This window comes from Gobio gobio, assembly GCF_949357685.1.
Source record: "Gobio gobio genome assembly, chromosome: 24".
Lineage (NCBI taxonomy): Eukaryota > Metazoa > Chordata > Actinopteri > Cypriniformes > Gobionidae > Gobio > Gobio gobio.
Window position 1 is genome coordinate 2755346 of NC_137120.1, and position 14019 is coordinate 2769364.

General features: G+C 37.4%; 1 protein-coding gene across 1 annotated transcript; it reads left to right on the forward strand.

Annotated features, from left to right (window-relative positions):
• Positions 1-4799: 4799 nt before the first annotated feature.
• On the forward strand, positions 4800-14019 carry LOC307121181 (uncharacterized protein). Its single transcript, XM_079808672.1, has 2 exons — positions 4800-4871; positions 10574-14019. Exon 2 carries the CDS (start codon positions 10576-10578, stop codon positions 11770-11772), a length of 1197 nt encoding a protein of 398 aa, XP_079664798.1. The 5' UTR covers positions 4800-4871; positions 10574-10575; the 3' UTR covers positions 11773-14019.

Here is a 14019-nt window from a genome sequence, read left to right on the forward strand (position 1 = left end):
TAGTGAAAATGATCATTTATCATTTAAAGGCAGACCGCGACATTCAAAAGTGTGGGAGTGCTTTAAACAGGAGCCGAATAAAACTGCAGACGAATATTGTCCATTCGGTCACGTTTTCCGGTGTTCTTCTCCGACCCCAGTACGTCTCGTGCTTTGATTTATTATGGGCAGCATATATCTGCTGCAAATGCGACCGTGGTGTTCCCCTCTGTCCAAAACACGTATGCATATAACATGCTGTATATATGTAGTTTGCATGATTAAAGTAACATTAAAGTTAAGATATGCCTCTAGTTTTAATCAATTAAATGTGTCTTTGAAGTTTGGGCAAAAACTTATGGCAGCTGCGCATGTATATCTTCAAAATAGTTATACATTAACACTATGCTGAAAGCTCCTGTATGTGAACCTTTTGCAGATAAATACAAGTGCATATTCGTTTGCTATTGACACAAATCAATAAGTAAATCATACTCAATTATTATAGTAAACAACATTTCCTAATTAGGCCTACTCTGTATACATTTTATGATGAATAGTATCATTAGTTATACATGTTTAAAATGCTTCTTGTGTTCATTTATTTAATTATAAAATGGCAAACTATGTACACTACCCTTCCCGAAATACAATTAATATTGTCATCATTGATTTCATGTTAAAATAATATACAAATTCACTACCCTCTTTGATATACAATAATCAGTAAAAAATTATCATCAGATTAATCTGGAAAAAGAATTGTTAGATTAATCGACTAATCGAAAAATAATCGATAGATTAATCAACAAAAAAAATGTGTCATTAGATGCAGCTCTAGCGTAGAGACGGTCCTGCCGGTTTTGAGTTTTCTCTTTTGTCGCTCAAAAAGGTAATTTTAATTTTAGATTAGTAGGCATCAGCTACCATAACCATTGTTCATCTTGTGTTTAAATTATATGAAAAGTTACCTTTTTAAAACGTTTGCTTAAGTTTACCGTGGTTATGCTAACACATCGATGCTATATGTTAAGCTGAAATGAGATTACATTATCTGATATTGATAAATAGGGCTTAAACATTGAACTTTCCAAAGTAAATACACACTAAAAGACAAAAGCCCAAATTGGGATGGTCATGGCCTAACGTTATCTTCCAATGTGTGTTAAAGGGATTGTTCACCCTGAAATGAAAATAAAGCCATCTTTTACTCACTCTGCTGTTGTTCCAATGTCCCGTGTCCTTCTATCTTTCTGCCATTTATATGGAGGAGAGCGTGCAAGACGTTTTTTTTCTTTCTTAATAATGCTTTTGAAGTCCAAAAAAGATAGAAGGACATGGGGCATTGGAACAACAGCAGGGTGAGTAAAAGATGGCTTTATTTTCATTTCAGGGTGAACTATCCCTTTAAATATAGGCTATTTTGGACCATGGTCTAACGAAATCAAAATTGTCTTTTTTTTTCAATGGACAAATTATTATTCTAGGCATATAAAATCATAACCCTACTGAATGTTTTTTGTTGTTTTAGGTTAGAAGCCAACGGGAAAAATTGCCATCGGACTAACCCCACAGCTGACAACCAGAGACCAAACACACACAGCTGCCTACGTGTTTACACACACGCACGCAGGAAGAGTGCACCACCTTTACAATTGTTCAATTAAAATAAATGGACTTTGTTCTTTACAATTTCTACATGTCTGTTTTCTTTGGTTTGCCGAAAAGTTAAATAAAACGCAGTTAAAGGGATGGTTCACCCAAAAATTAAAATGACCCCATGATTTACTCACCCTCTAGTCATCCTAGGTGTATATGACATTCTTCTTTCAGACGAATACAATCAGAGTTATATCAAAGTCTGGCTTTTCCTAACTTTATAATGGCAGTGAATTGTTGGGTCATTTTTTTAAGTCCATAAAAGTGCATCTATCCATCATAAAATTCCATCTATCCATCATATAACTGCTCCATATGGCTCTGGGGGGTCAATAAAGGCCTTCCGAAGCGAAGTGCATCCCAAGCCTCTCGTGGATAGGGCTGGGCAACAAACTCAAGTCCCTCTTCTCTTCGAAATCGAAATCCTCCTCCAATTCTCTTTAAAAATTCTTGTTTTTTTACTCTAATTCATGACTGATTTTTTTGTTTTGCTCTTGTCAATGCACATGCGTCAAGGTTTCAGGGCTTTCTCTTTTCTCTAAATTAATGTGTGCGGCAATCTGCTGGAAATTAGTTATTTTAGTCTATAAAGTTTTAAATATGTATATTCTTCTTACACAAACGCTCAACTTTGCTTCAGAAGGCCTTTATTAACCCTCTGGAGCTGTGTGGAGTGGTTATCTGATGGATAGATGCACTTTTATGATGGATGGATGCACTTTTATGATGGATCGATGCACATTTATGATGGATGGATGCACCTTTATGATGAATGGATGCACCTTTATGATGGATTGATGCACCTTTTATGATGGATGGATGGATGCACCTTTATGATGGATAGATGCACTTTTATGATGAATGGATGCACCTTTATGATGAATGGATGCACCTTTATGATGAATGGATGCACCTTTATGATGGATAGATGCACTTTTAAGGACTTCATAAATGAGGCAACAATCACTGCCATTATAAAGCTCGGAAAAGGCAGGACTTTTTTTATATAACTCTGTGTTCGTCTGAAAGAAGAATGTCATACACACCTAGGATGACTTGAGGGGGAGTAAATCATGGGCTAATTTTCATTTTTGGGTGAAATAACCATTTAAAGCGAAAGTCCCCTAAACGTTGCAAATGGCCACTGGACGTCAAGAGGACCCTACACATGGACATTCTGGGGACCTTTTTTGTTTGCTGGGATGGCAATAAATTTATGATCTAAATAACGTATTGCTATGTACATAGTTGCTAGAAATCGAACTTTATTTCTATTCATATGGATATATTCATTCATGTACAGTTAATGACAGGAATCATAAAAAAACTAACTCTAAAGATGGGTGTCATGAGTATTGTTCATGTCAGATGTGATAATACTTTAATCTTTTAAATAGAGATGTTTTATAATGACTTTCCTAATGTGTTTTCTATTTACCACAGACACCCAAAATTACATTTCTTTTCAATAGGATTATGATTCTTTTTCTAACGCTCATATCAGTTCAAAAATAAATGCTGGAATAGTCCCATCGTCCTCTAATACACCTCATTTGTGGAAATCAATTGCAAAAATGCATTAAAATTATTATTTTTTATTTTCATTTCAGACCTGATGGAGAAGAACGAGAGTGAAGATGAGGAGAAATATGATGTCAAAACTGGAGAAAAAACTCACTCACAGACTGAAAGTACTTCTTTACTGAAACATTTCATCTGCCATCAGTGTGGGAAGAGTTTCACTCAACAAGGAACCCTTAAGGAACACATGATCATCCACACTGGAGAGAAACTGCTTGAATGTGATCAGTGTGGAAAAACATTTTCGTGGGCTTCAGGCCTGAAGAGCCACCTGAAAGTTCATTCACAGGAGAAACCACATTCATGTTCTTTGTGTGGAAAGAGTTTAAAATACAAACTAAGTCTTGAGATTCACATGAGGATCCACACTGGAGAGAAACCCTACACATGTGATCAGTGTGGGAAGAGTTTCAGACAATCATCAAACCTTAAGGAACACATGAACATCCACACTGGAGAAAAGCAGCACGAATGTGATCAGTGTGGCAGAATATTTTCAAGGGGTTCAGGCCTGAAGAGCCACATGAAAGTTCATTCACAGGAGAAACCATATTCATGTTCTTTGTGTGGAAAGAGTTTTTCACATCTGCACAACTTAAAACTTCATCAGAAAATACATACTGGCGAGAAAGCTCATAAGTGCTTAGAGTGTGGAAAGACTTTTGTTTCAACTGAACGTTTGAAACTACACTGGAGGACTCACACTGGAGAGAAACCTTACAAGTGTTCACACTGTGACAAGAGATTCAGACGGACAGGACATCTGAAAACACACGAGAGGCTCCACACCGGAGAGAAACCGTATCACTGCACTGCATGTGGGAAGAGTTTCACTCAACTGTCTTCTCTACGCAGTCATACGAAATACAATCACAAAAAGTAGATCATCCACAGATCCAGCGCTTTGAGGTCAGACGCCGTGTCCTCACCAAATGTGACACAATACCATCGAGCTATCTGTCCTAATCAGCCTCAACGAGTGACAGGAAAAAGAAACATCTACAAAATTTGTCACAGTGAATAAAGTCTGTCTTTAAGACCAGCAGTTTCAACTGTTCAACTCAAAAGATGAAGTTCCTGCCCAAAGAACATCTAGATGTTTTTTTCTTGAATATCATGTTATAAATGACATCATTATGCTTTATTGTGAGTTAAATATCATGTTAAATCTTTTTATGATGCAGATTATACGTTTATGAAGTAAAATAACTTCATTTTCTTATTAAAACTGTTATCAAACTTGTCATTTTTCATGTATTTATTGTTTTGGTCTGTCTAATTTGTTTACACTTTGTATTTGCTTCACAGTTTACTTTTGTCCATTTTATTGTCTACTCACTTTTCTTGCTTTAAGATCAGATTAAAAGCATTTGAAATATTATGATGGCTTTGTGCTTTACACTTCTCTATAATACTTTTAATGCCTGATATATTTCACCCCACACATGACTATGAGACGGCTGTCTGTCTACATCAGTAACTATTTTACCCTTATTTTCGTTTGATATGTTGTTTTATAGATATTTTGCCGTTTTAAACACGGTTTAGTGTGTTTTTGATAATCTACCGTTGATCTCGTCTCCCGGTGATGACGTCACCACCCGCGCACTCCACTCAAGTCTTCTGAGGTAAACAGTTCACGCTATTTCGCGGTAAGTTCGTTTGTTTAAGCAACGATAACTGTTTCATATCGGAAAGGTTTTCATTGGGTTCGGTGCTATTTGTGTGTCTGCTAACCAAATGTTTATTCATAAAGAAGAATTTGTCATTTGCCTGTTTCTCTGCACATTCAAGACGGTATGTTATGTTTATGTGAATGCAGTCATTTATAGGAAGTCGAACTTATATTTAGCTTAATTTAGACTAATTACAATGGTTGGAATAGATTGGTGTCATTGGTGTTTGTCTTTATATTACCGCCATGTCTGTATCATGTGATAAATAATAGTAATATTAGAGCACTTTTATAGGCTTTCATCATATATTCAGACTCCAACAATCTGTTTCTAGCAGCAAATAGTGTGAATAAAGTGAGATGATCTGCTGCTGATCCTGAATGGCTTGTTAATAAGTCTTGTAGTATCACCAGCAGGACAGCAGTGATGTGTGAACTGAATTAGGTAACAGCACAGTGAATTACAGTTAAGTTATTAAATGTGTTTTCACTATAGTCAAGTTATTAAATATATCTTTCAGGGGAAAAAATCATAAATTATACACAAAAAAATCCCACATTTTCCCAAGTATAACTATCAGGGGCCGTATTCACAAAAGTAGCTCCTACGGAGCCCCGCACATGACATGCAGTAAAAAACTAGTAGGCTAAATCGTGCGCACAATTTACTATTTCGTTCCCTCGATTTATAAAGCGTGCGCGCGTTTTACAAATTCGTTCCCTCGATTTGCTAAATCATGCGCATGATTTATAAATTGAGGGAATGAATTAGTAAATCGTGTGCACGATTTAGCAATTTGAGGGAACAAATTTAAAAAATGTGCGCACGATTTATAAATAGACGGAACGAAATAGTTAATTGTGCACATGATTTATAAATCGAGGGCAGGGCCGTGCAGAGAGTTCTTCAGGGGCAGGGGCTCAAATGTAAAAAAGGGGCTATTATATATATATATATATATATATATATATATATATATATATATATATATATATATATATATATATATATATATATCCTTATGCTCATCAAGCCTGCATTTATTTAAATCAAAAATACAGAAAAAACTGTATCCTAATATTGTGAAATATTATTACATTATGTTCTTTTTAACTTTTTATTAATCAAAGAATCTTGAAAAGAGTATCACAGTTTCCATCATTGACATTAAATCCTCATATTAGAATGATTTCTGAATGATCATGTGACACCGAAGAGTGGAGTAATGATGTGGAGTAATGAATAGAAAACCATTATTTTAGTAATATTTTACAATATTGCTGTTTTTTATCAAATAAAAGCAGGCTTGATGAACATAAGAGACTTATAATGCTGCATAATATTCAAAAATGGTAAGTTAATATAATAAAGTAATTTCACGTAACCATGTCGCCAGCCTACACTTCACATAATAGGCCTGTAGGTGACGGTGGCACTTGGGTTTTGTTAACTTTGATAGTTTCATGAAATAGTAAACGGTGTATCAATATACATAAATACAAGTGAATTTAACACTACTTACCATTAATGCGACTTTTGCTGCTGTGGTTTTGTGCAGGGATTTGTTTGTTGTCAGTTAAAATCCATTTAGTTAGTGATGCAATTTACAAAATGACACAAACCACAGGAAATCGTTCCACAAACGTTAGTTCGTCTGTCCGTGTAATTTTCAACCGATTTAAGAATAAGAACAGAAAATTACCGCTTCACATCGCCCAATGGAATTTGAACTTGCTTTGCCAGATCACGATTGGTTGGTGTATATGACAAACAGGCATTGGTGAATTGTGTAATACTTATATAATATATAGATTTGTAATTAAATCAGCACATTAGCTCTGATTATAGATGACAAAAAAAATATTGGTTTACTTTTTTCCCGTAAGGCCACACACTCTGAAAGGACCATATTTGGCTCGAGAGCCGTTTCTGAACAGTGGAAAATCAGCTGTCAATCAAAACGCACGCAACCCATAGCAACGCCTCAACAGAAATTATCCAACTTTTGAGCCGTTCGTTACTATTGTATACATTGTCATGTTATTATAATCACATTTATTTAGTTTTATTGACCACGATATTATCATTGATATTTGTCTGAGAGGGGCACTTTTGATTCATTTTGAAAAAGGGCAGGGGCTCGAGCACCCAAAGCCAATAATAAATATGACAGTATAATAATAATATTTTACAGAAAACTAAAAAAAATATGGGTTACCTGTTAATATGCAGACATCCTATGACTAAAAATCATTAGAAAGGTCTTAGGATTTATTGTATATATATATATATATATATATAATCTGTGATACCAATTTCTTAAAGTATATGTATTTAATATGAAATATGAGCCTCTTATGCATCCACTGTGGGGATTTAAACTCCTGTACATGGAAGAAAAAACATATGGATTGTCATACATTTATTTAAAAGTATTATTTTTCTTTTTTTCTAACCTAAAGTTTCATTCATACTTGAGGATAGAGGGTAACCTCGAGCAGAAACTCTACATTTACGTCAGAGAAGTAATAGTGTTCAGGAAATCCCTTTGGGAAATCCCTAATGTGAAGCGAAGCTATAGCGCTATAAGCTGAATAAAACGAAGATAGAAACGCTTTGATTAAAGCTACACTGTGTGATATTTTCCCCCATCTAGTGGTGAACATGTATATGACCATCAAGTGAATTTTAGTTTCTGTTCCTCGCAATTCTGATTTCGTTTTAACTCCTACGGTGGCCGATTTAGTCCAAGATTAACATGGCTTCCAGTTCGACCTCGTCCACATTGGACACGGTGCCATCGAGTGTTAAAACGCGAAAGGCGAAGCTTGAATTTAAGGGTATGTCCCTCTTTGGCTAATGTACTTTCAAGATGGAGGGGCAACATGGTGACCCGCATTCGAACCCCTCACCCGTGTGTATTTACAATGGCATATTATAAACTTACGAGAATACTTTATTACTTGAAAGAAGTAAATATACATTAATGAGCACATATATTTTTGAAAGAACTTTTTTTAGCTAAGAATAAACTAAAAAAAGTTACACAGTGTAGCTTTAAACATGACGACAATAAACACCACTGCAGCAAGACATTGTGTATTTGAGTTATTTAAGTCTTCTCTGGTATTTTCATAATAATAAAATCTGCAGTGCTGATTGACATTCTGTGATAAGAAGCCACATCAGCTCGACTGACGATATGAAGTGAGTTAAAATATGTTATTAAAAGTTGTATTTTGTTGGACAACAGGTTTATGAACACTTCTCATTAGTAGTTTGTGAAGATGTTTGACACATTTTGCTTTTTCAAGCGCCCGTTATAATAATGCTGCCTTCACGTGCTCTCGGAATTATTGTAAATACGAGTTTCCTAGGGAAAAATTGCACATGAACGCCCCTGTATTCTGAAACTTGAATGCAATGAGCTCGTAATCACGACTTCAGAAGTCGGAATTATCAAATTTCCGATAGCACGTGAAGGCATTATAAGCGACTCAAACTCAGTGCTTTCAGAGATTGAGCAGCGTTTACTGATCACAGAGCCGCTCTTCACTGACCAGCTGGGCATATATTTAATTAATTAAAATTGCAGCCTTTGCGCTTTCATAATCACGCACAAGCCAAATCGCGATTGCAGTTCGATTTAGATTAATCATGCAGCCCTAGGAGAAACTCTTAAAAATAATGGGCGTGTCAGTCCTAATTTTTGGACTCCAAAATTTTTGCTCTAATGCTGCGTTCACACCAAACGCGAATAGAGCGTCAGGAGCGAGTGATTTCAATGTTAAGTCAATGGAAAGGCGCGTTGACGGGCGTCTGGAGGTCCTGCGATTTGCACAAATTATGTGAATTTGACGTGAATTGGGCGTCTTGCGTGATACGCGCGAGTGGGGCTATTGGTGCGTTCACGCGTTGGAAGCTAAATTCGCATCTGACGCCCAAGCTGAAAAATTTGAGTTTTGGCGTCAATTCGCGGCGCGTTAACCAATCAGGAGCCTGCTTGCTGCCATCACGTGGTAAAGTGACGTGATGAGAAACCCCGCATTATTTAAAAGTACTACTGTTATTGTGTCACGAAATGTAGTTTTAAGACTTTTTCAGGTGATAATGTAGTTGTTTAAAGCTCAAATATATAGTTTATTTATAAAGAGAGCGACTATTTAAAAAAAATGATCTTGCGTTTTTGGAGTTGTGAAATCCAGGCGAGAACAGCCTTTCCTCGGCCAGTCCTTCTGCAGTCTGCCGCTGGCTCTGATGCCTCTGTAGTGGTTAAACATCAGATATAATTAATCTTGTGTATATCTAACGGGCGATCTTTGGTGTCATGAATCTGTCATTTGCTGTCTGCCAAATCATTTTGACTGAGGGCAAAGAGAAGTTTCATAACTTTATTTGTTTAGGATATTTAAATATACATGCCGTGAAGATAATGTAGGCAGTGCATTGCCTGGACCACATTTGTGTGGCTATTAATGTTTAATATATATTTTTAGTGAAATTAAAAAGAGGCAGAGTGGTGTTTTGACATATTTCTCCTTGAGCGCGCGTCTGTTTCGCTTCAAACGCTCGATTTATATGTGCGTCCAATTCGCTGCGAATGGATTCAAAATGTTCAAGCGTCCAACCAGACACGGTTTTGACGATCTATTTGCGTTTGGTGTGTTTGGCATAAGAGTATTTAACAAAACATTTTAGCACTAAAACTAGCTCCTAAATCCATGAAACAATAGGAGTAGTCAAGAGGACTCCTAAGTCACTAAGACCAAATCACTAAACAATCCATTAAAGACACTATACAACATTGAGGCAATAGTGATAATAAAAGTATCTTTTAATAAAAAATAAAAAAAGAATGTCAGATTACCTGTGGCAGTGGTTTTTATGACTTCACACTTACAAATGTTCGAATAGAGTAAAAAAATATATGTATATCAGGGGCACTGTCCAAGGGGACAGAGGGCTCCGAGCTTAGAATTTAGCCCAAACCTAGAGTTCTGCCCCGCATTGCAGACCATGAGTGAGGACGAGATAGTCCTTCAACCAATCAGACCACAAGAGGTGTGATCAACGGGCATAGTTCAAATTACTCTGTACGCAAGTGGATAGTCCTTCAACCAATCAGACCACAAGAGGCGTGATCAATGGCATAGTTCAAATGTATCTGTACGCAATTGGATAGTCCTTCAACCAATCAGACCACAAGAGGCGTGATCAACATGCATAGTTCAAATGACTCTGTACGCAAGTGGATAGTCCTTCAACCAATCAGACCCCAAGAGGCGTGATCAATTGCATAGTTCAAATGTATCTGTACGCAAGTGGATAGTCCTTCAACCAATCAGACCACAAGAGGCGTGATCAACATGCATAGTTCAAATGACTCTGTACGCAATTGAATAGTCCTTCAACCAATCAGACCAACGATCCATCGCTTCTTTATCCGTCATGGTGTTAAACCCACCAATAGCGTGCCAGGTGGATAAGCCTCACTGTTTTGTGAGAATCACCCTTCAATCTGAAGGTTTATTTTGCTGGATATAGCAAATGATGACAAAATGAACAAGATAAATGGTGTATGCTTAATTTCACAATAAGGATGTGATTAATCACGATTAAAAATTAAAAAAATTTACAGCCCTAAATTATTTATAATGTTACTTTTACTGTCATTTCAGACATGATGCTGAAGAATGAAGAGGAGAAACATCATCATGTAAAAACTGAAGAAGAAACTCGCTCAAAGACTGAAGGTATTTCTTTATTGAAAAGAAGAGACAAGAAATGTTTCACTTGCCGTCAGTGTGGGAAGAGTTTTGCATCCAAACAGAATCTCAAGGTTCACATGAGGATTCACACTGGAGAGAAACCGTCCACATGTGATCAGTGTGGGAAGAGTTTTACATACAAACAGAATCTCAAGGTTCACATGAGGATTCACACTGGAGAGAAACCGTTCACATGTGTTCAGTGTGGGAAGAGTTTCACACACAAACAGAGTCTCAAGATTCACATGATGATCCACACTGGAGAGAACCCGTTCACATGTGTTCAGTGTGGGAAGAGATTCACACGCAAACAGAATCTCGAGGATCACATGAGGATCCACACTGGAGAGAAACCATTCAAATGTGATCAGTGTGGGAAGAGTTTTACACACAAACACAGTCTCAATGTTCACATGATGATCCACACTGGAGAGAAACCGTTCACATGTGTTCAGTGTGGGAAGAGTTTCACACACAAACAGAGTCTCGAGGATCACATGAGGATCCACACTGGAGAGAATCCGTTCACATGTGATCAATGTGGGAAGAGTTTCAAACAACAAGGAATCCTTAAGGAACACATGAACATCCACACTAGAGAGAAACTGCATGGATGTGATCAATGTGGCAAAACATTTTTGAGGGCTTCAGGTCTGAAGAGCCACCTGAGAATTCATTCGAAGGAGAAACCACATTCATGTTCTTTGTGTGGAAAGAGTTTTTCACATCTGCAGAATTTTAAAAAACATCAGAAAATACATACTGGTGAAAGAGTTCATGTGTGCTTTGAGTGTGGGAAGAGTTTTATTACAGCTGGAGATTTGAATCTGCACCAGAGAATTCACAATGGAGAGAAACCTTACAAGTGTTCACATTGCGACAAGAGATTCAGTCATTTAGGAGGCCAGAAAACACATGAGAGGATCCACACTGGAGAGAAACCATACAAGTGTTCACACTGTGACAAGAGATTCAGTCAGACAGGAGGCCTGAAAATACATGAGAGGATCCACACTGGAGAGAAACCGTATAAATGCACTGAATGTGGGAAGAGTTTCACTCATTCATCTCCTCTACAAAGTCATACAAAAAACAATCATAGTAAGTAGTTCATTTTCAGATCCAGCACCTTCAGTTTTGACGCTGCGTCCTCACCAAAAGTGACACAATAACACTGTTGTAAGACTGGAGCCAAGCTGTCTGGGCTCAGAGCGGGCTACTCTCTGAGACATTTCTGGAAATTAGCATTTGAACACTATCTTAGACATTAGCATCCTCATCCTAGACGTCAAACTACTTCCTTCCCTTCATCCCCCTCTTCCCCCATCTCTTCTCTCCACATGCCGAGATCACCTGAAATTTACCCAAAAATCTACAACCCCAAATCAGTAAAAGTTGGGACAGTATGGAAAACGCAAAAAAAAGAAGAAGTGATTTCTAAATTTACTTTGACTTGTATTTCATTGCAGACAATATGAACACAAAATATTTCATGTTTTGTCTGGTCAACTTCATGTCATTTGTAAATATGCATCCTTTCCTGTCATTCAGACCTGCAACACATTTCAAAAAAAGTTGGGACAGGAGCAATTCAGGGCTAGTAATGAGGTAAAATGGTTAAATAATGATGTGATTTGAAACAGGTGATGTCAACAGGTGATTGTAATTATGATTTGGTACAAAAGCAGCATCCAAGAAAGGTCTAATCCTTTAGGAGCAAAGATGGGCAGAGGATCGCCAGTTTGCCAACAAATACGTGAAAAAATTATTGAAATGTTTAAAAACAATGTTCCTCAAAGAAAGATAGGAAGAGATTTGGATATTTCACATTCAACAGTGCATAACATAATTAAAAGATTCAAGGAATCTGGAGGAATTTCAGTGCGTAAAGGACAAGGGCGCAAACCTAAGCTGAACAACCGTGATCTCCGATCCATCAGGCGGCACTGCATCAAGAATCGTCATTCATCTAGAAGCGATATCACCACATGGGCTCAGGACTACTTTGGCAAACCTTTGTCAAGTACCACAATACGTAGTTACATCCACAAATGCCAGTTAAAACTGGACTGTGCCAAAAGGAAGCCCTATGTTAAAAGTGTCCAGAAGCGCCGTCAACTTCTCTGGGCTCGGAGGCATCTGGGATGGACCATCACACAGTGGAAACGTGTACTGTGGTCAGAAGAATCAGTATTTCAGGTATTTTTTGGGAGGAATGGACGCTGTGTGCTCCGGACCAAAGAAGAAAAGGATCATCCAGACTGTTACCAGCAACAAGTCCAAAGGCCAGGGTCTGTCATGGTATGGGGTTGTGTCAGTGCCCTTGGCAAAGGTAACTTGTACTTCTGTGAAGGCACCATTAATGCTGAAAAGTACATAGAGATTTTGGAGCATAATATGCTGCCTTCAAGAAGACATCTTTTCCAGGGACGTCCATGCATATTTCAACAAGACAATGCAAAACCACATTCTGCACACATTACAAAGTCCTGGCTGCGGAGGAAGAGGGTTCGGGTACTTGACTGGCCTGCCTGCAGTCCCGACCTGTCTCCAATAGAGAATGTGTGGCAACGAAGACCCCGCACTGTTGCCCACCTTAAGACTTGTTTGCAGGAAGAATGGGACAAAATTACACCTGAATCACTTCATCACTTGGTGTCTTCAGTCCCTAAACGTCTTTTAAGTGTTGTGAAAAGGAATGGCAACATTACAAAGTGGTAAATGCTTTAATGTCCCAACTTTTTTTGAAATGTGTTGAAGGTCTGAATGACAGGAAAGGATGCATATTTACAAATGACATGAAGTTGACCAGTCAAAACATGAAATATTTTGTGTTCATATTGTCTGCAATGAAATACAAGTCAAAGTAAATTTAGAAATCACTTCTTTCTTATTTTTTTTGCGTTTTCCATACTGTCCCAACTTATTCTGATTTGGGGTTGTATATGGTTTCTAAACACTGGTACAATGGCCCAATCCCCACAGAAGTAAACCAATAGGTAATAAAGGGTTTACGAATTTAGCTATATTTTGCCTACTATGGAGGGTGTGCCCCTTTCCCAGGGTATTTCATGCAAATTTCCTTCTGTCCCCGAAAGGTTTACACTACCCAGGTATGGGACCTTGATTAATGTAAATTCATTTTGGATGTTTTGACATGGTATTTAAAGAAATGCTGCAAAAGGCTCGGGCCGATTTGTAGTGGATTAGCCCATAATGCTCAGTGTCTTTCAGATGTCAGGTGATGCTGCCATTACTCTTTATTTCTGAGATGTTTTGTATTGATTATCTGTGAATTGATTATGTAATTTGCATGAAACATTTACCTGACAAATAAATTGTTACAGTTGTTATTC

Bases quoted from the DNA above. Each gene is read 5' to 3' on its own strand.
- LOC307121181 (XM_079808672.1), top strand. From the start codon at position 10,576: ATGATGCTGAAGAATGAAGAGGAGAAACATCATCATGTAAAAACTGAA.